Source organism: Lissotriton vulgaris, chromosome 12, assembly GCF_964263255.1.
Source record: "Lissotriton vulgaris chromosome 12, aLisVul1.2, whole genome shotgun sequence".
NCBI classification, from domain to species: domain Eukaryota; kingdom Metazoa; phylum Chordata; class Amphibia; order Caudata; family Salamandridae; genus Lissotriton; species Lissotriton vulgaris.
Window position 1 is genome coordinate 724703871 of NC_141700.1, and position 26514 is coordinate 724730384.

General features: G+C 42.2%; 2 protein-coding genes across 2 annotated transcripts in view; both read left to right on the forward strand.

The window, feature by feature from the left end:
- Positions 1-23342, forward strand: part of LOC147678384 (tRNA-queuosine alpha-mannosyltransferase-like) — a 47040-nt gene extending 23698 nt beyond the window's left edge. Inside the window, exons 2-3 of the mRNA XM_086945979.1 lie at positions 926-1031; positions 20732-23342. Of these exons, the coding sequence (XP_086802105.1) occupies positions 20807-22168 (1362 nt within the window). The 5' untranslated portion in view covers positions 926-1031; positions 20732-20806 and the 3' untranslated portion in view covers positions 22169-23342. The remainder of the gene's footprint in view (positions 1-925; positions 1032-20731) is intronic.
- The window catches only part of SNAPC2 (small nuclear RNA activating complex polypeptide 2), a 97173-nt gene continuing 71582 nt past the window's right edge, over positions 924-26514 (forward strand). The window contains exon 1 of the mRNA XM_086945980.1: positions 924-1031. The gene's annotated coding sequence lies outside the window, so the exon portion shown is untranslated. The remainder of the gene's footprint in view (positions 1032-26514) is intronic.

Here is a 26514-nt window from a genome sequence, read left to right on the forward strand (position 1 = left end):
ATGCCACTTTCCACCTCCTTGTCGTTCAACATAATTTAGTCTGTTTTTTGTGCAGTGTGGAGTTGGGAAAGGTACACTGGCTGGCAACATCCACAGCAGCATCACAGAATGAAATGATGGACGGAGAGTTGAGACTTTTCAAACACTCGCCCCAGTCACAGATCTAGGTTTAATCTATTGTTATTTTGCTCGCCATGTCTCCCCATTGTGGCCCCAGCCATATGCAAACCAGTCTTGACCCTGTTCCCCATAAGAACAGTCCAATCTGTACTGCCAAGCCAGGTCCTCCCTGGACCAGAAACAAGCATCCTGTGACTGGGTTCGGACTGGGTTTCGGAGTATTACTCCTCATCAGCCAGGCTAGCTTGAATCCAGGGGTGCAGCAAGCTAGGGACCCACATCTGGGCATACCCTTAATCACTTAGGGCGCACATAGCAACATTACAAAATAAAATGATGGACGGCGTGTTGAAACTTTTGAAACACTCCCCTCCAGTCACGGATCTAAGAAGCAGGGTCAAGACTGATTTGCATATGGCTGGGTCAAAACTGGGGTGGCGTAGTGAACAAAAGAATGATGGATTTAACCCAGTTCTCTTGACTGGGGGTGACTGTTTGATTTATTCAGCATTCTGTCCATCATTTGTTGCTGCAGCATCTTCATTCCATAGACGCAAACCCAATGCATCAGCAGAACACAAAATGAGTTAATTAATGCTAATGTATTTGTTTGGAATGTCAACAATGCAATTACATGTTAAAATCATTTATAATATCAACGAATTAAAGAACAGCCATGTATATTATTGAATGCATAGAAGGTAGTGTGTATAGGTGCATGTAAGTATTACTTTAATGTTCTGTTTTTCGATTGACTCCTAGTTCCCACACTAAAATTGTGTACCTTTGTGTTTTTTTCCTGCAGTTACCAGAGATGGACTCATTTGCTTTTACCATTGACCCTATAGTTCTCAAGTTTACAACAATGACGTGTTGTGTTTTAATGTGAAAGATTGCAGCTGTTTTCAAAGGTAAGTGTCTTAAATCTTGCAGGGCTGTAATGCGATCATTTTATGTAAACACCCAGTAAGAGTAAAAATAACTGCAAGCATGAATGGATGGGCATCTATAGAGAGGGTATTATTAAAGAAGTTGAGCAGAAAAAGCATCCCTGCCTGTAACAGTTTGTGATCAAGATCTAATTCCACAGTTGTTAGATTTGATCATAGTTGATGATGCCTCATTCGTTTCCACAAATAAGCTATTTTAAAAGTCAGTCATTGTTACCTTATTTATTAAAGATGCTCAGAGTAGCTCCCTGATGCTGATAACAGGGCATGACTTCAATCTGACACCATTCTGGGAGACGCGCAGAAGCATTACAAAGACCACCACAGGTTAAACAGCGACGGGAACTGGTCATACAGTGTATTTTGAATCTGCTTTTCACAAACAGGACAGATTCTAACTGCAACATCCCCTGTAGGCTGAGGCAAGACCCAACACTCACCCAAGGCCCAGAAGGAGAGTGAAGAGCGGAGATAGAAGTGAGGGAAAAACGAGTAAAAAAAGGAGAAAAAAAGCGGAGCAAGAGAATGGAGACAGAGGTCCACTGGACCACCAGGGATGAGGCGCAGGTGAAACATGCGGGTGGAGGAGGGCCACGAACACCAACACTCGAGAGTGCAGGGGCTCGGGAGAAGGCCTCACTTAATGGTGGAGCTGCGAAGGAGGTAGAACAATTTCACTGACAATGAGTCAGTTGTCTTGCTTTCACATCACACCTAATACTAAATTTATCAGCCTATTTGATTTCGTCAACACCTTACAGCACAGTTATGGTTTTGACAACATAGCTGGCATTTGTCTGGGCGGCGATTTTAATGCCAAGCTCCCCAGTACAGAAACTGCAGTTAAAAGGTCTAGCAGCAGAGGACACATTTGTCACAGGGAAGAGGAGCTAATGGAACATCTGCAAAACCATGATTTGAGCAATGTTCTAGATATTGCTGCTGTAACTAATAACAACTCACCAGATCCAACATTTAGAGGAAGGGGTGGAGAAGTGTGGCTGACTGGTTAGAGCAGGCAGACCCTGAAGCAGAGGTCAGACCCGGGACCAGGGTTCAATTCCCGATGCGGCAGGGTCTTGAGCTCACATGTCCACGGACTCGATAATTCTCGCTTCGGTGCCTGACCTAATCATGGGTTCACACTCTGCAACTCTGGGCATTAAGCTTGCTTAATCTCCACAACGCCCCCCCCGCGGCGGGATGCCTGGCTTTCACCTTGGGGATGCCCTGTAGGGGCTATCTCACAGGGAAAAACCAGGACGGGTTCCCAAGGCAAGCGCGGAGATACCCCTTCGGGGGTCGATTCTGGCGCTATATAAGAAACATAATAATAATAATTGCGCCACTACTATTGACTATGTTTTTGTTTCCCCAAACCTTTAGGACTGTTTATTGAAAGTTGAAGTTGTTCCCACATACCACTGCGATCACAACCCAATAAAAGTAGTGTTGAGACTGTCCACAAGGCCAACATATAAAATTGAATCTGTCGCCAGGAATTTGGTGCTCTCTACAGATAACTTAAGATTGGTTTGGAGAGGGGTTAACAGTGCTGATTTGTTTTACATGGTGGCAAGAGATAATTTGAGAGTAATCAACTCTTGTTTGTCAGCACAGGAACCCAATTCTGAGGTAATTAGCGCATTCACCAAACTGTGTGGCTATAAAATCTGTGCTATTAACACCCTACACAGCACGGACCCAGATGGTTCAATAGTGAGTGTTCAGTGAGTAACAGACAGCTACACTAGACTCTCTCCACCAACCTGAGGTGGTACCCATTAATTAAGTAGCTTAGACAGAAGTATAAGCTAGCCATCTCCCATAGGAAGGAAGAACTATTAAACGAACGATGGTATGCCTTTGCTAGTGCCACTGCCTCAAAGAATGGGGAAAAAAAATTTGGGCGGCTAAAAACATGAGATCAGTGAGACAACCACTTACATCGATCATAACAAAACTAGCAAGAAATCAAAACTTGATAGCTTCGGTGACTAGACCTAAACAACTGCACATCTAATGCTAGTTAAAAATGTTCAACAAGAGGTACAATGTTTATTAGAAGAAAGAGTTCAGGTTGTGCTATCTTGCTAAGCACCCAGTCACCATAGGTGCTAGTTAAACAGACCCAACAGGGTATGTTTACAATATAGAAAGCAAAGAAACAAGCAAACAAGCACACACTAGTTCTGGTATTATTAGTCCAACTCGTTTCGAGTAAATTAGCTGTAGGAAATTATTCATTTCAGTCCACTGGAATTTGTTTTCTTCTTTTACTTCAAAGACAAAATCACAGGTAATAAAGTCAAAAACACTGCAGCCGACATGCGTTTCGTCCCTCCAGGCTTTTTCAAGGCTCAAAACCAAAGATGGCCCCTGTGAGAAATAGATTTGTCTCACAGATTCCGTAAAAAACAGCAAGGTATGTATGAAGACCTTTCCAAAATGTTTCCATAGCGGACAATATAGACCACAATTTACTACTGCTATCTATTTCCCTCAGTGACAGGAAACATGATGTGCAGATAGGACTTTGATAAGTCCGCTCAGTTCCCAGCAACGGTCTGATGTCGCGTTGACGTCAGACCGGTGCCGGGAACTCTGAAACGTGGTAACATAACTAGCGAGGCCAGAGAGGCTAATTTTTCTAATACATAAAAAAATACCCTTTCAGGCATAGAGTGACGAATAAATTATGCAAAAAAGAAGCAGAGAACTCTGGGTAGTTCTCAAGTTTAGGTGGAAAGCAGCTCCTGTATAGAGCACTCTCAACACCAGCGACACTCTAGATCTGCTCACCTCAAATGTCTGCTTTCCTATCAGTCTTTAAGCATAGGATTAGCACAGTGCTATCCACGCCGAGATAGAAATGGACAAAGTCTTTTGCCATTTCTACTGAAAAGTTTTTAAGCAAAGGACTAGCACAGTGCTGTCCTTGCCGAGCTGTAAAATGACAAAAGCCATTTATCACTCTCTTGGAACTTGGGTAAAAAGCAAACGAACATTGGACATTACTTTAGGCGACTTTTTGCACAACAAGATGCAGACAATTCCTTCATGCTAAATTTGCACATACGGGATTTAACCCATGATTTCTGTGGAAACCTCATATTATTCTGTTGAATACTAGACAACTCATGATACCACTGTTTGCACTAATGCTGTTTTGCACATTATTTGCCTTTTTGCACATTGTACTCGTGGAATTTGATAGGTGACCATCGTTTAATACATCGTTTAATACAGTGATATACATTTTGCAGTTTTATATCAGCATGGTTTGCACAAGTGGGATTGTCATTTTTCCTATATGCTATATTTATACTCAACAACTTGCTTAGGGATTTAACCCTGTACTAATTCAAGATTTTATAACTCTAGAACAAGCCAATTAAAGGCTCTTAACAGAGGTAATTTTACCATCTTATGTTCGTAATTACTATTACCCGAAATATAAACAGCGTATTTTTGCACAATTGTCTATTTGCACATTAACTGCGGTTTAGTCACTTAATTAATTTTTTTGCGATTCAATGTAATAATTTTCCAATATCCAACATTTCATCTCATAGCATTTAGCCATAGTATGTCTACAGTTTCCTTGGTGAATTAAGTCACATGGTTTAATTTGAATTCTGCACTGTCACTTTAAAAGATGTGGTCTGCCAATTTCACATTGTCATGTGAACAAGGCTCGGACGAGCCGAAACGTTATGGCGTCTAACTGCAAGAAATAAATGAATCTGCACTTATCTATTGGTCCATGTCCGTATGTGCTGTGAAAGGAGCGAGAAATAACTGCTGCTACTCAACTGCGGAGTCTGATATATATATATATATATATGTATATATATATATATATATATATATATATCAGACTCCGCAGTTGTGTGTATGTATATATATATATATCTGTTTGAGTACCGTGCCCTTACCGGTATACTAATAACCCTACCTGAAGTCGAGAAAGCTATACAACAGAGCCTGGGCAACAAAGCCCCAGGACCTGATTGGTTACCTATTGATCTTATTAATCATAAACCAGATTTCTGAGCCCCGCTTTTGCTAAATGTTTTTAATAATTTAACTAACGCCCTGTTACCAACTACTTGGTCGACTAGTATTTTTTAAAAGTTGATCTCTCCCAAATTAGCTGTTACAGACTAATTTCGCTGATTGATAACATTTTGAAAATCTTAGGGAGGGTTTTATATAATAAGATTAAAACATGGACGGATGATAAGTTTGGTTTACAACCATGTCAACTAGGGTTCAGGAGTAAAGTAGGCACTATTGAACAATACTAAAATCTTAATTTAATAATCGGGAAATATACTTTGCACAACGCTCACCACTTGGCTAATGACCTGACCTTTGCTTTTGATTGTTTATCGGTCTCAGTTATGGTACATTTGATTAGAATATGCATTAGACTAGGTTTTGGTACACTTTTTAGCAGGACCCCTCTGTGACCAGATCACGCTTTGACATCTAGCGAGGTACAGTTCTTGAATAAGGGTTTGGGATTTGTCCCAACCCCGACATGATTCTTTTAAATCTAGAATGGAATTTTGCAGTCAAGAATGTTGACCCACCCTCTTTGTTTTCAACGAATTGACAGGACCCCTCTCAGTTTTGTCTGCCTACTTCGTCAGTAGGACCAGAGGTGTTGGTATTCGAGCAACGGGTGCTTGATGACATCACTACATTGGAACAGTCAGAGAGACAATACGTTTTTAATAACATTAGCCGTGATGATTGGCAGGCAATCAAAAGTTTGCAGAACAACGATGCTATAACGATAAAAAGTGCAGATAATGGCGGGTCAGTAATTGTCATGAACACGAGTGACTATGAAACTGGTCCTTAGACTTCTTGGGGTGCATGAAAATTATCAACCACTCCTCCGTGATCTAGTCAGTAAGCTTTAAAAGTTGATCAAAATAATGGTTCTGCAGGCAAAAGAAAGAAAATGGATTACTGGCAAGGAGGCAGACTTTTTAATAAACACCAAGCCCAGGACACCGACATTCTACATACTGCCGAAAATTCATAAGGGTAAACGGCTGCACCTCGGATGCCCGGTAGTATCGGGAATACAATCTGTCCTTGAGCCTTTGTCACAATTTGCAGACTTTATCTTGAGGGAGGCAGTGTTAAAATAGCCTTCTTATGTTAAGGACACGACTGATGTTTAAAATATTCTAGATGAAATCGAATTTGACCCTACACAGCAGTTTCTGGTGACTATAGATATTGAATCACTTTACACTAGCATACACCAAGATGCCACGCTGGTGGCAGCAGTGCGTGCTCTTGGGACGTATGAGTAGTTTATGATTCCTCCCAGTCATTTTTGCTACAGTCTATAGAGTTGGCTTTGACACAGAACAATTTCAGCTATAAGAGCAAGCTGTTTTTACTACTGCACGTGGAACGTGGGGGTCTTGATTTCCGTACATAAAAGGCATTGGGTCCTGGCACAACTTAATAGGAGAAGGGCCGCTATAGCCTATTTGCAGGAAACTCATCTTAACGCAGACCAGGCAGCTAAACTACAGAGAAAATGGAGGGGACAACTGTTTGCTACTACATATTCCGCTTTCTCCAGGGGGCGGCAGAGTGGATACGGAATAACGTCCCTTTTAAACTCCTAGAGCAGAGAATAGATACCAACGTAAGATATGTGTTACTTCATGGTTTTCTGGATGGGGCTCATGTGGTTCTGGGCTTTGTATACGCACCCAACATTGATCAGGATAAATACTTCACTACACTGGGCACAGCCTTGACGGACTGGACTGAATATCCCTGGGTGATAGGGGGCGCCTTCAGTGCTGTGATGGATATTGTTCTAGATAGATCACACCCCCCATTACATGCCACTGAAAGTAGGAAACAGGCAGTGGTGCTTGCGAGATCGGCAGAGGGGTGGGAACTCCATGATGCATGGCGAGCAAAACACCCTGGGCATAGGGAGTACTCCTTTTACTCACCACCACACAAATTGCACACTCAAATAGATCGGTTCCTCTGCTCCGGTGCCCTGTTGGGGTCCCTAACTTTGGTGCTCCACATGGGTAAAACCCTCTCAGACCATAATCCAGTGGAATTGATAATGCAGTGGGGCAAGGTTCCAACCCCCATACCATCTTGGAAATTACAACCCGTGATGCTGGCAGACCAGGTCTTCCGCAATGCTCTCTCAGAGGCGATTACCCATTATTTTTTGGATAAGGCGGGGGTACGACTTGCTCTCATAGAGCGACTAGACTAGAGGGCAGCTTGGCTGCGTTGGAGGGAGAGGCAGCGGGACGAATGAACAATTGTCACAATTCCGGGGGGCTAATACTAATACGCAGAACTGCTTGTTGATTACCGACTGTACACACAGAAATTGCACACACAGGCTAATAGGTCGGGGCTCCTGCTGGCGGGTTGGTTCGGAATGCCCCACTACCCACACCTATACTCGAAATAAAGAATAGTGAGGATACTGTGGTGACTACGCAACTGGACATCAATTTTGCATTTAGGGATTATTACGAGCACCTATACGGTCCGCCGCCTGGACTACCTGATACTGAATTTGACCAATTCTTTGACGGTATAACCCTCCCGCAACTCACACAACAACAATGTGATGACTTATTGAAACCAATAAATGGGGCGGAAATCCGGCAGGCAATTAAGGCCTTACCCCGCAACAAAACCCCAGGGTCTGATGGACTGCCGGTTGAATTTTATGCGGTGTATGCTGAATTATTAACTCCACATCTGCAATGCATATACCAAGAATCACTGTAAGAGGGTGGCCTCCCTACTACTACATTGCAAGCGTTAGTAGTCTCTTTTTTAAAACCGGGAGGGACGCGCTGCTCATATCAAGCTATAGACCCCTGTTGCTCCTCAATACGGATTATAAGATTCTCAGTAAGTTGCTGGCCACCCGCCTTGGGCAGTTTATTCCCCCACTGATACACACTGATCAGTGTGGGTTTGTACCTGGTAGGAACACTGCACTCCTCATCAGATGCCTGCACCGGGTCATGCTGGGCACACTAGACACGGGAACTAGGGAAGGTTGTATATCCCTTGACTTGAGGCAGGAGTTCAACTCCTTACGCGGGATTATATGTTCAGTGCACTCGCTCGCTTTGGTATACCTGAGGAATATATAGCGTGGGTGCGCTTACTATACAAGAACCCCACTGCTCGGGCGCGCACGGGTCAGCACATTTCAGGGCAATACGTGGTGGCACGGGGAACCAGACAGGGATGCTCCTTGTCACCTCTATTGTTTATTCTAGCTTTGGAGCTGCTTTTACATAGCCTTTGTGCTCTTGCTGCCTGTAAGGGAATAACGTGTGGTAGTATGTCCCACACCGTCTCTGCGTACGCAGATCATCTAATTCTTTATATCAAGGACATGGATGCGGATCCTCATCCAATGCCCTCTATTTTTTCTTCTTCTCAGGGTCTATCTGGCCTGGCTATTAATGCTGCAAAGTCATATGCATATTTTGTTTATACCGCTGAAAAGAGCGGGCGTTTCAAGTTTGGCTCCTGGACCTTCCATTTAGCACCTGATGCATTTATATATTTCAGAATACAAATCTATCGTAATACCGAGGACCTCCTGGATGGCAACTTTATGCGAGCGATCACCGCTCTAAAATTCAGGTCTGGGTCTCATTGCCCCTCTCGGTAGCGGGCAGGGTGGCCATTACCTGATGGTGCTGCTACCGTGGCTCCTTTACTATTTTACCAACTTACCGATACTTGTCCCCGTGAGTATTTTTAAAATCTTGAATTCTCTGGTATCCGATCTAATATGGGGCACAGGGAGGAGACATGTTAGCCTAGTGAAACTACAACTCACCACGGCACGAGGGGGGATGGGAGTGCCGGATTTACGTGCATAATGCTATGCTAGCCAGCTGCAATGGCTGGCATATTGGCTGGCTGGACGTAATTTGCAGGAGTTGGATGTGACGTCACGGGAATGGGACAAGGGGGTCATCCACATGCTCTTATTACCACAGACCCCCCCGCCCCCCCTATTGTCGTCAACGCCCCATTTGTTGAAACTAGCTATCGCTTACTGGCGGAGTGCAGTGATCTGAAGCCCCTGTATGCCCCGCTATTCCACTACTGGGTATCCAAACACACTCGGGACTGACCACCGTCCGGAATTTGCACTGAGAAAATGGTCTCCTTGCAACCGCTGCTCGATAAGTGCGAGGGAGACATAGGCTGTGCATTTACAGACCAGTAATGGAACACTATACTGGGGTACCAGAAGAAGGTTTCTCAAAATCCTAAGTTTAAATTGATCCAATTGATATTACTGTACAGAGCTTACCTGACCCCGCACAGACTGAGCGCTATGTTCCCAGGAGCAGAGGATGCCTGCCCGCGGTGCCGCGCCCCCGACGAAGGGTTGGTACACATGCTGTGGGATTGCCCTAGACTGGAACACTACTGGGGGACGATCTGTAAAATACTGACTAATATAGCCCCGGTGCGCCAGAACTACATGTTGGAATACTGCTTAGTGGTTCTTTGGGCCCGTGACAAGAAGGGTGGCTCTGCTTGCCGTTTTTCCAATCTTGCGCACCTGCTGGCCAAGAAAGCCATAACTGCTAGATGGAAGGCTACTAGAGCCCCGTCCCTGCAGGACTGGCAAATGGAAATGCTGAGGTGGGGTAGGGCGAAGGGGGCTGAACTGAAACGTGAGGAACATAGAGGCCTAAGGAAAACACAGATTTCGATGGGATGGTATGCAATGATAGAGGAATATCCTGCGATAGACGTCTTGTTCTGTTGAAGCGAACTTGGATTATTGTATGGGGGCTTACTCCACAAAAATGGGGCCCGTAAGCTCCTCTCGACCCTTGTGGGATATACTGTGTGGATTGACAGGACTATGCAAACTACCTGAGTCCGTCTTCGGAGCCAATTTACATACAACTGCGGTTGTGAGAAATGTGCAGATCCTACTGGTGGGTGTATAGGGCCGAGCATGCAGGGAGGGAGGGGGAGGGTGGGTGTGAGATCTTGTTAGAAATGTTATGATTGTATTTGAAATTGATAGATTTGTTTGATCATAACACGTTCGACCGGATTTTTTGCGTAGAGGTAACTGTTGATGATTCTTCGTCATTTTCTTGCCATCTGGGACGCATTAGCGACATTAGACCATTAAATGATTCCACGCAGGGAATATCATGGATGTACGATATTGGTGTGACGTGTTATTCTACATTGCTTGTCAATCTGTGAACTATGTAATGCATTTATATGTACATCTCACACTGTATGATGTCCGGCTCAATGCTGTGTGTAATTCAATAAAAACAGATAAAATTAAAAAAAAGAAAAAGCTGTTTTTACAAGTATCCGCAACATCTATGGGTGCAACTTTTGCGCCTAGTCTGGCCTGCATTTATGTGGGCCAGTTTGTGGAGAACTATATCCATCATCCATCAAACCCCTTCCAGAGAAATATTTACCTCTGGAAGAGGTATATAGACGATGTGCTTTGTATATGGTCAGGATCAGAAAATTGTCTTTTTGAGTTCCTGAATTGGCTTAATGGTCTGGATATATGTCTCCTGGACCATTAGTAACCAGCAGGCAGTGTATCATCTTGATCTGGACATTGCAGTGGTCGAAAATAAACTATGTACCGCTGTACATCAGAAATCCACAAACTCGCTCCTCCATTATCAGTCGTTTCACCTGAGGGCCTTGCGTGACAACCTTCCTGTGGGGCAGTTTTTTGTGGTACTGCAGGAATTGTTCAACTACAAGTGCTTATATGCAGCAGTCTGAAGATTTAGCTGACAAATTGTTGCAGAGTGCCTATCTAAAGAAGGTGTTGAAAAAAGCTCGTAATAAAACCTTAAATACACCTCGCGAAGCTCTACTTGAGCGAAATGAGAGACAGCGTAGTGATTGCCTGCAGTGGTTATGACTTTTGACCCCTTGTCAACTAAAATTCGTCAAACTATATGGAAAGATTGGTCATTACTGTCCACAACTGATTTTAATATGCCAAATCCCCGGTTCGCGTTTAAACGTGCAAGTAACCTAAAGGATTAACTTGTACATACACGGCCTGTGGAATGCATCAAATATACATCTTTTCCACCTGGGCTCTACCCTTATGTTAGTTGCTCAGTGTGTGATCTGATGGAAAAGACCAACAGTGTGCAGTTGCTGAGTGGGAGGACATGCCATCTGAATAATTTCAGCAACTGCAATACTGTTAACGTGTTATACAGACTCATGTGTCAGTGCGGATTACACTATATAGGTTTAACTTTACGAAAGCTTAAAATTCACATTCAGGAACATCCGAGTACAATAAAGTCTGGAAAACTAACCACACGACTGGTGCAACACATTTTTAGGAACAACATCATGATTACAGGGCATTGAAATGGCTTGTGCTGGAAAAACTAGTGGGAGAGGCATGTAACATTGAAAAGACGCTCGACATTAAAGAAGCCCGGTGGATCTATTCTGAAAAGGCTGACCAAATTGGATTGAATGATTTTAAAGAATGGAATAAGGTCAGTAGATGAATCAGTTTGGAGGGGGAAGTTATTACTCACAGGTATGCAGGAGGGACTGCTGTTTTGATGTCAGTGTTGGTTTTGCCTTTGATATTTTTCGAGTTGATTGATGGAAATTGTTCAACTTGTAATTCTTTATAAATAAAGGATGGCCCCAACCTCTCAGCAATAAAAGAAGTAGAGTTCATATGAGATGACTCTCATATTGGCATTGGCAGTACACCTTGAAAGGCTGAGGTTTCAGTATGAAGGTTGGCAAGCAACACTGAATAGAGTAACCTTTTAGTCATTTAGTAGACTCATAAGTTAAATATCTGGCAACTAACCCTTTGAAAAATGTGAATTGGCAAAGGAAATCTGATTAGATAGATGTGGGCGCTAACGAACTGAATTCAGATGATAATATCAAATAAGTGATGCTACAGGTGTAATATGATAACGAGTGTCCATTGATAATTGCCTGAAGAAAAATGTCCTGATTGTGTATTATGATAAAAGTAGAAGCCTTTAGGTTATAATACCAGGGTTAGCTGCTAAAAGCGATGCAGCAGAACGGGGCGATAGATGTTCAAAGATGGCACCCATGGTTTTTACATCTGCGTGTGGACCAGAGGTGAGGTGATCTGATTCCTTCCGGTACAAGCATTTGAAAAAGACGAGCCGGAACCGCAGTAGCATGCTAGAATGAGACGAAGCTCGATACACAGGTGTATGTGGTAAGAGTATGTGTGCTTGGCTGACGAGCAGAGTTATCATTGATACTCGACTTACTCGTGGATATGGATGGTGGGGGCTGGTGCGCTCAAAAGGTTTTTAAAAAAGATTTTTAAAGTTGACAGCACAAGTTACAATATTTAAGCAGAACGAGTACACTTGCAGTGATTTTGTAACCGATGGGTGAAATTTGAGTAGGACCCGTGTTGGAAACGGTGGGCTGGGAATATAACTGCAACTTGAATTAGCAAGATGGAAAATGGATGAATAGTGGCTATATGTTTTCACAGTTGCATTCATGGCAACGGAGTGTGCTGTTAGGGGAATGACGATATAAAAGAAAAATACCCTTTGACACGGTGGGAAGCTGGTGCGAAGGCCCTTGGCTCCCACCTGGTAAATATATATTGTAATGGATCACATTCAGGTCAGTGGTTGACCTGGAAAACCAGTACTTACCATGTAGGATGTCCGAACTGGTTGGTGGTTTTAATTGATACATATTTTTGTTTGTCAGTCACTCCGTGTACAGACTCAGAAGTCCAGTGAGGTGACTATTGACCTCCAGCCCTGACGAAATTGCCACAACATTGGAACTGAACAGTTTATTGTATATATCGCTGGCCTTTGTCCTACTGTAGTCATGTCCCTCGCTGATTTTGGAGCTGTATTGATTATTGTATATATCTCTCGCTCCCGTCCTTCTGTTGTCTATTTTTCCTTGTTCTCGCAATATAAAACCTCAGATATATAAATACTAAAGAAAGGAAATAACATGTTGGCCCATCTTGAATTGGTCTGCAACATGCAGTTTGTTTTTAATTTTGAGCAAACTCACAAGTCTCAATAAAATTGTAACCTCATCTATGTGAGTTTGAACTCCATTTTAATTTGAGATCATGTCTATCACTTGCACATTTTGGGGTCTTTTTTCCTTTTGTTGGTATACACATCACTATCTTCACCTTTTATCTTTTATTGGACACTTCATTTCTAATAGGTGAGAAAGTTACCAATGATGAGAAATGTGGGCAAGCTGGTGAGAACCTACCAGTAGCTCCTCTGGTGTGGCTCACGTGAGGGACATTCTCACCTTCACACATTTTTTTGTGTCTTTGTATGCACCTTTTGTAGTTAAGGGTATTTTGGGAATGAGTTGACTGACAAACCAACATTTAAAGAAAACATATTAAAATATTGCGGGTTCGTAGGATTGGATAAAGACTGGTAAAGTGTGTAGACCAGCTGTTGGGCAGAGGCACATACCCCCAAAACCAGCCCTATTATAAGGATTGCATAGTGTCCGCATAGTCCGGTGTTTGGTTGTTTATAGACACTTTTTGCAAACCTGCATAAGGACTTGAAAACCTGGGTCAGGCTCAACACTGGTGGAGAGGTCTCCAATGACATCAAAGTCTGTAGAGGGTTCAGGCAGGGTTGTGTTCTGGCCCCTCTAATATTTATCATATACATATATAAATATTTTACACAAATCACTGATAGCACTTACTAATGATGTCCCCAGAGTTAATGGTAACGTTCTTCCGCCCCGTTATTCGCTGACGATTCTGAATTAATGGGGCGTACACCTAACGCCCTACACATTTTAGTGCAGGGTTTTGTTGACTTTATAGCCAGCTTACACCTGTGCACTACTTTTAAAAACAAAACATCTTTTATAATGGCTTGCAGGCCAAGGAAGCGCCTCTTAAACTATATCTCTGTGGGTAATCCATGTTTACAATGCACTAACACTTTTCCATATTTAGTGTTGGTTTTTGCTACCACAACATGCAGGAGCTTCTTGGCTCGATCATATGGTCTACTATAGGAACAAATTTTCTGAAGCTATTAATTTGGTTCTTAGTCTCTCCCAACCAAGGCGAACAGGGGCTATCATAGCCACTTAAAAAAATAAAAAATATTTTGGTGTATTTCCGCGGCAACGAATGGCGCAGAGGTATGGGGTTACTCAAAGAGTTGTAGTATTCAGTTTGAGGAAAATAGGTTGTGTCGGAAACTTTTGCTCCTATCTCTACGTCCATGTATGTCTGCTGTAGCAAACTAAAACTACACTATATTGAAGATTATATAAAGGCCTGCCCTGCTTTATTACGGCTAGCCACTTGGAAAAGAGAGATTATAGGAGATTGGCTGAAGTGTGAAAGGGGAATGGATATTCCATGGCTAGCCGAGGTGAGATTAAGCCTAAACAGGGTTAACCTTGAACAGATTTTTTTTTATGCCCAAATGAGATAAATATTGTCAATAAAAAAAATCTTCGGACGGCACTATATATGTATTATAGTAAGGCAAGCCTCGACAGGGAGTCTAGGAAACCAGTTGTAGTCACTTTTATGTCTATTGAAAACACATATTATCAGCCGGCTACTTATCTCGTAAAACCTATAGGTCCCTGGGAGAGAGGAGAGAGGACTCCTTTTCCGCCTATGGGCTGGCACATTGAATTTTTTACTTTGTATTCCTCTTGGTTTTCAGGCCAATTTAGATTCCCTGCCATGCCCGTGTGACGGTCAGAGTGGGCAAACTTCATTATATATATATATTTTTTTAAAGTTTTATATAAAGTGTACCAAATGGTTATTATTACCATATTTTAAAAAGAATGCGCCCGTTCACCTTGAAGCTGCATGTAGGAATATCCTCAATTTGGAAGATTAGCTGGTATTTCGAGTTGGCACTTTTTTGAAAACTGCTGTGCATGCCCGCAACACGATGTGCACTTTATGAATAAAGTTTTATTGAATTTGTTTTTACATTGTTATTATGATCATGATGAACTCATGTATTACATGTGTCATCTTAATGCTGTATATAGCAATGTCCTCAACTTGGAAGACGATAAACTGGCCCCCGAGTTAGCATTTTTTAAAATTGTTGTGTGTGCTTGCAATATGATGTGCAGTTTATGAATGATGTTTTATTGAATTTGTTTTTAAGTCTAGCCTAGCGCAGCGCACATGCGCTGCTCTAGGAAATCGGCCTCTTGAAATCACTTCAGCTTTTTCTGGAAGCTCGTGCGGGTGGTGCTCACATGCTATTGGCCTTTGCGTCTGGCTTTCAAAAATGAAAGTACGGAATTGCCAAAGGAGGTTGCATGTCCCACCTTTTCAGAAAATGTTTACTCCCACAGCGCTTTGCTGTCTGGAGCGACCAGGGGCCGCAGGCTGCCATCTGTTCTGGATCATGTTACCAATTAGCGCGGTCACTTTCATTTCGCGGCTGCGCTTGATTTTCCTCTTGTAGATTCCATTTCTTAGTGGCACACAATCACCATACAAAACCAAACCTATTAGCTTTGTCAATGACAGTTACTTTTGCATTTCCAGGGTATGCTGATCTAGCATTACTCATCCTTGATATTGCATATCCGGAAGGCATGCCAGCGTGCGCTTAGAGTCCCGCCTCCATGTCACCTCTGAAATAGAGAGGAGCAGTTTTCATGTTTTACTCGTGAAATTGATGAGAAGCTAAATTGCTTTTGGCAAAAAGACCGGCTGAATGCGGGTCCTGTTTTCGTTAGAGCGCCCGATAGCTGTGTGACCGCTTCCTCAATTGTTTTTGTTGCTGCTGTATGAAGTGACAAAACGCTGTCACTTAAATAAATGAAAATTACTTTAATCTGGCTCATTTGGACAATTTGGAACAAACCGTATTAGTCTTATCAAGCTGTGATTAGAAGGAAATTGCTTTGAACGTTCCAAACAGCTCCTACATGTTGTGGGTCTAGCAAACTCTATTAGTTATGTTAACAGCCTGGGAACACAAGGACTGTGGCGCCATTTTAAGGACTCGCCAGCAATTTTTAACATCCGCATTCATAACCCCAGTTGATAAAACATTCACAGGGGACAGAGGATTGTACGAGATTGATCATTTAATTTCCTCTCACTCTTTCTAAAGTGACCAGAAAATCAGTGAGAATTGCTTTATAAACATGCAGTTATAGCGTCCCATTTTATGGGGAAATGTGGCTGAATGGCAGCTGTCTCTTGGCACCAAGGCCGTCTGTAGCATGAAGTCCGGGCGTTGGCCCACCCACGAACCGCAGTTATGACGTTCTGCACTGCGGGAAGTGTGGCTAAATCTAAGCTGCCTTCTGGCACCAAGGTAATCTGGTACGTGTAGTCCAGTCCCCCACGTACAGCAGTTATGGTGTCCGCAGTAGATATGGCACTGCATTTGTAATGGATACAACCTGCCAAGACATGGTGAGAACACTGACAAGTTTGGAGAAGAAGAGCTGCTTTCAAGAGCAGCAACTGGCCCACCTTTGATTTATCGAGAGTGTAAATTGAATTAGGTCTCTTGGACAATTCACTAGTATTTTTCTAAATATGGTCTGTGTACAGTTCTCGCTCCTCATGGAGAAAATCATTCGCTTTTAGAGTGTAAGTATGCCAGACTGATGTGGGTTAGCGGCTACAGCGGCCTTCCTTGAAGCTGAAAAACCCGGTTCGCGTCGGGCGGAATGCTCAAGCATCCTGTGATTCTGGGCAAATCACTACTCCTGTGCCTAGAAATAAATAAAAAATGAATGCGTCCATCTGTAATTCAACTGGCGCTCATGTGAAGAGCTCTGATACCTTCGGGTCAAGTTCAAGCTATAGAAAACTACAACGAAATGGAACAATTCATTTTGTTACTGCTTGCCGCTCTCGTCTGCAGTGTCTACTGTACGCACCAGAACACAAAGATAATCTCCATCCTAATTTATTGCCAATTTTTATCTGTTTAACCCATTCAAACATTTCATTGAAACAAAATACCCACTTAAGAAGATGTAATCAGGTTCCCAGCCAGAGTGCACCTCTGAGACACACAACATTAACAATCGTGGATGATGCCCTTCAGATCCTTTTTGCATGCCGTCAGCTCCGCGAAAAACTGGCACAGCATACCTTCACCAAGCCCCCCCCCCCCCACATAGCATTCGGTAAACATTGTGCAATTTGTTAAAATGCTGCCACGGTCCCGTCGGCGCGTGTGCACACTTGTTTTTACTTCTGGCACTGCTCACACGTTTATGTACCCATTCTATTTGTTTTGCCAATTTGCTAGTTAAAACAGACTGATAAAGTTTAGTTTAATAGTTTAATAGTAACCGGAAGTTGCTATGGCAAAAGATGGCACATGCCGGTAGCAGACTGCTCCTGCCTCTTATGCCTCTTGTTTACTTCCCGCTCTGCTCACAGCTGCTGCCTAACCATCAGCGACATTGTGGGCAAGACACTAAGTTCTAAGACAGGATGCCGGGGCTAGTAAGCTGGTGAGAACCTACAGGCTGGGCGCCTTGATCCTCCGCATCACTGCTCTCAGCTCCAGGCAAGAGAGCAGAGGAACGATTAGTGTCCTGATATTTTGGGTAGCAGCATATTGCATTGTTGGTCTTGTAGTTTGGCGTTTAGCTTTGCAAGTAGGGGATTTAACCTCAGCTTGTTTAAGGACGCTACTGCTGGCTATCCTAAATGTGTTTGTGCTGCTTTGGCCATTGTCTGTTCTGGGATAAATATAGCGATCGGACTTATAGTAAGTAGCCCTACCCATCAACACACTCAGTTTAAAAAAACAACAACAATTTAAATACAAATGCTTTCGCAATACGCTGATTGGCCTTAATTACATTTTTGATGGAAATTAATGTTGTTATAAGGAGAGATGAGGCAGTATGTGGATGAAGATATGCTATTAATGGTGATAGTAGTGTACTTGTCAAATGTTTTCACCTTACATATACATTTGTCCCGCACTAGAACAGATTAGGGCGATTTTCTGAATTTTGATTGCATTGACAAAAATGTTGAAAACCAGCGTCTACCTTTGAAGAGCATATACACCACATTTCTAAAACCTTTGGCCTTTCCGTACCCACATTGACCTTTGATGTCCAGTGAAACGTTTTTATCAGTGTTTTGAACTAGCCGGCAACCAGGATCAGTTCTATGTCTCTGTGCAGACATGTTCCCATAGTCTGAGCACTTTATTACAGCATTCGTCCAGGCATTACATTGCAGTGCCTTCACAACGCAATCAGTGCCACGACTGCGACGGTACCACGAGTGTCATTACAGACTTGTTTTAGGAAATGCAGTGTTGGACTTGTGTTGGATTTTATGTCCACACCTTCCCTACTGATAACCGACTGGAGTTGGAATAGAAATGTAAACTATTTCAAAGTCCAGCGCTTCCCTAAAGCAAGTCGTTGTAATGAAACTCGTGGTAACCACAAAGTCGCGGTATTGACAGTGTTGTTAAGCCATGCATATTTTTGGCATGCGTGGTAACAGATGCTATTCGTTCAGGGAAACAAGAGACCCAGGATAATATGCTGCATGCCTAAACACTTAGGAGGTCCAAAAGTTCAAGTTCAGTGATTTGTATAGCGCGCTACTCACCCAGAGGGTCTCAAGGCGCTTGAGTGCGAGACCTATTGGCTATGCCAATGCTCGTTATATTATTATCATGAATTTGTGTATTATTAAGTGGTGTTATGTGAATTGCTCTTTTATTGAAAGGTTTTTATCCGAATAAAGTAATTGAATTGAAAAAAAAAATCAACAAAAAGGGGGCATCTTTGTTTTACAATAAACTTTTAGAATCATGAACTTATTTGCATAGATATTAGTTATTGAGATACAGTTTTGCATGATATAAATAAACAGTTGAAAAGATAAGATTGAACGAATAGCACAATGTATTGTGCTAAGAAGTGATAATTAAAAAAAATTATAATTTTGCCTTCAATGTCCTTCAACTTAATTGATCACATTGCTTTGACATCAGTGTCCTAGAATTCACTGATTTGGGAAGTTGACGACGAAAAATGTCCTTTAAATGGGCAGGGTTTTACCCTTACAGTGATTAACCACACGTGGTCATCATCAGGTCTGAAGAGGTTTGCTGCAGGTAAACTGCCACTAGTCTTGTTGGAAAATAATGTATATATTACAGAAGGCACAGGTCCAGGTAAGTATTTTGATTTAGTGTGCTGCACACGTGTGATAGAACATTAATAGTGATTACGTTCCACAAAGATGATTGTGTATTCTACAGAATACAGATTACTGCATTAGAACCATAATTTGTAGAACATGAATCACATGTCGGCGCGGACACCTGTAGAGCAATATAAGGGTCTGTGTCTTAGACTAAATGTGCATATTTACGGCATGAATAAGTGAGGTACACTATATTTACCAGAATCAACTATTGAAGAGTAACTCAATGACCAGAAGAATCAATATTCAATTGTGATGCTGGCAAATAAAATAATGAAATAGCAGTTTGAATTGAAGAAGGGAACAACTGTGAGAACAATTGGTTTTTATGTTCAACTAGAAAGATACTTATACAAAACTCAAAACTACCTACTCCAACACTGACCAATGCATGCAGTATGCACTTTTATATTGGCTTGTGTTTAGGCATTTAAAAAATGTGCATCAACAAACTGGGTTGTGTGCTCACACACTCATAATTATAAAATCTAATTATGAGACACAACTGTCTCCTTTTTGTTGGGATTTTTTCTGTGGAGTAAAAACTCTTACTTATTCATATGGTCAATTATCCCTATTGGTATAGTTATGCGTCATCAATATATTCATTGACTATATTCAGGGGACACTGGCATTATATGATTTTGCTGCTGTGGTGCTTTCTGCATAATTATGGATTTGCTGCATTTGCCACATAATCCATCATCTGCTGCATAATCCCCAGATTTTAACCCCAAAGAAATTGTAGCTCAAATGGTTCTAAAGTTACTAAAAACGCAATTACACTTTTTGACGCAAAAAGGAAGGCCCTTCGCAAATTTTGACTGGTCACCTTTCTGTTGCTTATTGCGGTATTTGGGTATTGAACTGGTACTAATGAAGTGAAACCTTTTCCTAGACAATGTTAGCATGTATAAAAATGGAAAATAATGAAGTAATACTGTTACATATTTTTGCTGTCTTTTATTGATCCTCTGCACCTTTCAGTTGTGGATTGGCACGTCTGTACTGTTATCAGTGTTTTATGCTGATTTTGAAGCAGATTACCTGGTACAAGTGTTTGCAGGTCTAGACCAATCCAGTTTACCTGTCACACGTATTTTCTGGTCCATAATAGCTTGCATCCCCTGCTTATGTTTCTGGACTGTTCTATGGACGGTACAAGAGTCTTCGATTGAGAATGTGCATTCCGCTTCCATATTAGCCAGTAAAAAATATCCAGTTCGAAGATAGTCCTGATACTCTAGTATCTGATTTGTGTATAACAGTATCCCGTTTCAAGATGGCTTTCGCGTGTATATGTTCTAATGGTTACCTCAGCCATCTACCTTTTATGTTACAGTAAGCATCTGAGAGAAGTCGCTGCAGCAGCCACTACGATCCAAAAGTGCCTATATGAAGAGCGGCGACCACTAAAATGGGAGTGCTCATTATCGAGGCGTTCTATGGAGGTTCTCACAAGCAACTGGCGGATCTCCTCTTGGAAGAATTTGAAAACTCTGTACTCTGCAGCCTGCCTGCCAAGAAGTGGCACTGGAGGGCACGCACCTCTGCCCTAAATTTCATGCAGACCGTGCCAGCCAGCGACCAGTACAGCATCCTGTTTGCGAGCTCAGTGCTTAACCTAGCTGAGCTGGTTGCCTTACGACCAGACCTCGGCAAGCTCAAGAAGGTCCTCTACTTCCACGAGAACCAGCTGGTGTACCCTGTGCGCAAGAGCCAGGAAAGAGACTTCCAGTATGGCTACAACCAAATTCTTTCCTGCCTGGTGGCCGACGTGGTGGTATTTAACTCACTTTACAATATGGAGTCATTTCTGACCAACATCCGTGGCTTTTTGAGGCTTATGCCTGATCACAGGCCCGATGACCTGGAACGACTGATCAGGCCAAGGTGCCTGGTCCTCCACTTCCCAGTTAGGTTCCCCGATGTTAGTAAGTTCCTTTTGCCACATTGCAAGCGTATTCATTTGCAGAGCACAGCTGCAGTCAAAGGGGAAACTTTCCTAGTTCAGAGCGTGACTACTCCACAGCAGAACGTCATTACTAGGAATTTGATGGAGAACAGTGCCCAAGATCGAGAAGGTGTACCTTTTCAAACACAACTTGAAGGACCACAAAACCCAGTATCTACATCAGATGAAATAGAGGTGTCCAATATACCATGGAATGCAAAATCAGGCCAACAATATGGTGAGAACTTAGTAACTCCCTGTGGTAATATCAGTGAAACTCTCGCAGGGCAAACGCCACTACACATTGTCTGGTGTCACCGTTGGGAGCATGACAAAGACCCAGAAACTTTTTTCCAAGTACTGCTTAAGCTTAAAGGCCTCTCCCTGCGATTCAATGTGTCTGTCCTTGGAGAAACCTATACAGATGTCCCAGATGTGTTTCTGAAGGCCAGGGAGGCGTTGGGGAACTCTGTGTTGCATTGGGGCTACCTTCCTAGCAAAGAGGACTACTTCCAAGCCCTGTGTATGGCTGATGTTGCTGTCTCAACAGCTAAGCATGAATTCTTTGGTGTAGCAATGCTGGAGGCCACGCATTGTGGTTGCTATCCACTGTGCCCCAAAGCTCTGGTGTATCCAGAAATCTTTCCAGCTCAATATCTGTATTCGACACCTGAACAGCTGTTTAAGAGGCTTCAGAATTTCTGCAAAAGGCCAGATATTGTGAGGAAACATCAATACAAGGGGGACATTTTTAAGTATTCGTGGGCATCCCTACGCAGCGGGTACAAGGCCCTACTTGAACCAGAATCGGTTGTAAGTTTATGACAGAGGGAGCAAAGTCTACTACTTGTACTGCAGTTTCAGATTATAGAAAAAATTAAATCGGAATTGGACACTACGTTATTGCAAAGTTGTTAGTTGCAAATGATTCTATCTCTCCAGCAGCCTTAACAGAGGGGCTCCCATGAAAAAATTCATATTTTTTATGTTTGAACTAACTTACCTCATCTCCTCAAACCACTCTAAGATCTCAGTCATGAGGCCTGTTGATAAGGAGATCAATGACAAAAACCTGTCAATAGAGTGGAGTGCTAATGGTTTATCGTAGCTGGTATAGAACTGTCTGCCACTAAATTACAACAGAGCAGATTCTACATTTCCTTCCAGCACTAAAATCCCAAACGATTACAGATTCTTGAGTGAAAAATATGATAAACACCATAAGTGTTTACATTTGGTTTCTTACGCACTTCATACCAAAGGTAGCTTTTCTCCCTTTATCTAAATTTTTAGCCATTTACATTCAGGGCTAAATTATAATATTGTTGTCATTGTCATATTAAATGATCACACTGAATCGATGTATCATCTGATTTTGGAAGTACACTACTTAAAATGTGATTAAGGTTTTACCCCCTTTGTAAGGATTCTACTTCAAAAATAAACATAGCATTACATAACTTTTAATTAGTAAAACACAATAATTATAATGGTATAACTCGAATGTACCTTAATTTTCTGAACACTATGTTAAAGATCATGCATTTAATTGGGATTTAAAACACACCCTGCGGAAATATATAAGTTTCACCTAAATTCAAAATGTATTTTAGGAATTTGGCCATCCTAGTTATCGGGAATTGTAATGCATTCAGATGTTTTTTAAAAAATACTTTGTAGATGAAGGTAGCGTTGGGGTTATTGTCACGTATGTGACATTGGTGGTGTTAAATGATTATTTAAAGGCGCTGGTAAGATTTTATGCGGTTACTGCAGCTACATTTGCTAGTTGTCCGTGTTTTAAAGTCTATTTTCTCATTTGCAACGATTCAAAACAGTGACAATATATTATTATATAGATTTTCCAATTTTAATTAATTTAAAGCAACACAGATGTAATGTTAACCACAGTGAAAATTATGACATAGTAGCGTCTATCGATTCACGTCTACCTGTGAACAATGTCTGTACGCACTGTATCCCATAATTTGCCCTTTTTAGGTCGAGCTGGAAAAGCATGCGTCCAAGCTCGACAACTAATGTTGCCGACTTCTGGGAATGTGAGACACGAGTCGGCCACGCGCTTTTTGTGTCTCAGATTTGTCCTTGTGAGCGCGCTTTTGCTGCTGGCTGCTTGCTGTGTGGGCGCGCTTTCGGTTAACGCGCTCAATTAGAAATGAAATGCTTACACTTTAGAGTCACCCAAGCGGGGAAGTTTGCAAGATGCTTTTTTAGTGATTTACAGCAAGTGTAGTGATCTTATTTTGTCTTTAAGCAGCCAGGACTTGTAAAAGGCTTTCTCATTATTATTACGTGAAAAGGCTTTCCCATTATTATTACACCCGCCCACACACACACGCACGGGCACACACAGACACACTCGCGTGCACACACACAAGCACACCTCTTCCCCCCCCCCCACTCACCGGGCTCTTGCGGCGTGTCCCTCGGCAGCAGGCGGGGCTCTCCACGAGCACGGGAGCCCCGCTAGCTCACAGGCAAATCTTCCGGCTGGCTTGACAAACAGGAGCGCAGGGGTAGGCTCCAGTCTGCTTTCTGTTTGCGGCCCGCCCCCGTCCCAACACAGGTTGCCTGGCTTCCTGTCTGCCATGGAAAACATTCAGATGCCATTCGACATAAAAGAGCCGTGAGTGATATTGTACTGAACACTTAGTTTATTCTCTACATGGAATATGCAATTGTTCTTGACTCTGTTTTCTTTCAACTCTGATTTACCTTCTATCTCATTTTGGTTCGAGCTTTAATGCACTTCCGGTCGGAAGTGTGCAAAGTGGATCCTTTTATCGCTTTCTTTATTTTTTAAAGGGATTCACTCTTTAAAATTCAGGTCGTTTTTCATTTGACGTTTATTTACGCAAGCTTTCTAAAATGACGACTCAGCCCTTGATTCTAACGTGCTGCATTTAGTGGGGACATTGACGTGCATTAGAGTGGTGATTATGAATATGTCACACCTCAGGGGCAGGTGAGGCTCATTGGAAATGTTAGGCTTTGTGTGGACTGACAACGATGAAGGACAGGTGGCTCCGTGCCAGATATGCATGTGACATAATCCATTCTACCAAGCATTTAAATATCAGAATACGTATTGTTTGTGGGATCGTGTACAACGGGCCTCTGCAGAGTATTGGAAGATATTGGGACTGAATGAACTACCTTGCCGTTTTTTTCCGGTACACATTTTCAATGTGAGCTGACCTTCCCTCCACCAAACTCTAAGTCCACAACTTCAAAGCAAGCGCTGCATTAAAACCATCAAGTAATATTTTAGCTATTGTGTGTCTGCAGCTGGATGAAATGCTGAGTTGGAGGTACTTTGTTTCTCTTATGCAAATAACACCACCCTTCCCACTATGCATCCGGAATTACTGGTTTGTAGCCAGGGGTTATTGTTAAACTCGTGCTGGGACAAAGCCATTCGCCGGCCATGCATTTTCAGTTTCAGGTTTCTATAAATGTATGCTAAGATCACTTTTCTAGGTGAAAGAGTGTAAAGTGATCTCCAGCTAACTGTGCTATTTATAGCCTTAGCATAGGAAAAAAAAATGCTGACATAGCCTTACACTGTTCACGGAAATGTGGTACCAAAGGAGAACCTGCCGTTTGCAATTGAGTATTGTAATACTAATACATGTAAGTCACGTAAATACAACACATATTGCATTACAAATGCTATAGGTGTCACATTTGCAAAAGTAATAACTATTGGTATTGTAAAGGACGAAACTATTAATTTCGCTATTTTCAAAAACAAAACATAAATAAAAAAAGTTTCAATCACAATACCAATAGCTCAAACCTTTCTAATGCGAGACCTATTGCATTGCAAATGCTTGTTGATGTTGGGCCTTGTATTTTGGGGATGTTGTTAGGGTTGAAAACCAATAAAATACTTAAAAAAAAAAATAAAATGGTAGCGTCTATCGATTGCAATGCTCTCTTTCTTATTGAAAGAACGGAAGTGTGACCAGAACTTCAATGCTTTGTCAGAAACTCGTAAGGAGTAAGTCCTGTAGTTGTTTGCACTCCCTTGCGAAAGGGGTGATGTAATCTGTTCGACTTCTATTACTATTTTCGCTCAGGCAGTACCATTCCAAAATGGTCGCCGGATTGTGGTTGTGATAGCAAGTCTGTCTTCTGTCTCCATTGAGCACGCTTCAACTAACACGGAGAAGTTTGAAAGGGAATGGGATATTGCTGAGATAAGAAGACCGGCGGCGGACTCCTGGCCCTGCAGGTATTCAAGAGTTTGACTTGACGCTGCATAGGCCAATAAAACAGGGTTTAACTTTTTTCCTTCATGTTATGTCGCAGTTTGATAACGTACGGAAGCACGCTTTTGCCTCAATCAGAAAATAATGTACTACTGGTCAGGTGTGATGAGGGCAGCTGTTCTAAGTCATTTGACATGTGCTGTAAATACTGCTGCCCTCTGTCCAGTAGTCTGATATGAAGATGGTTACTTTTAGACTGTTTTTATTTTGTACCCAAATGTACTATCCATTCTCGACCTGTATTTTCACTTTTACCTTGCAAGTCTGTCTATGCGTTCCTGCATCCTTAGGCAGGCGGTTGAAAAACATGTGAGGTCACCTGTCCCTGTAAGGACACCGTTCTTTTACTGCACCCATGTGTACCTGCGCGGAGACCGTAACGTCTGCGCTTATACCAGCTGCCATCTGGCAACCTTAGACAGTTGACAGCTGATGACTGAGCAGCAGCTGCATTACCTATGCTCCGATGTTCTGTAGGAGCCTGTGTTGGTGAAGTAAATACAGAACTCAATTCACATACCACTACGAGCCTACAGGAGTTCTTTACAAAGTGGCGACGAGCACCAACACGTGAACCCACCATATGAGCATTTTCATCAAATGAAGATTACGCTGCAAAGAGGTTATAAATTAAAGGAATATAACATTTAATGAAGTCCGGAAGAAGGAAAAATACTAAAGCTAAGAATATACTTTCCAAAAATACTACACAGGATTAAAAAGGAAAAAACGCCAAGGTCTGTCTACATTGAAGTTTTACTTGAATGGTTGTATGTGCTTAAAAACAAAAAGAAAATCTATAACTTTATCGACATTATATTTATTCAACCACGGCGTGTGTCTGAAGAATTGAAGTGGTATATTGGACAACTGGGA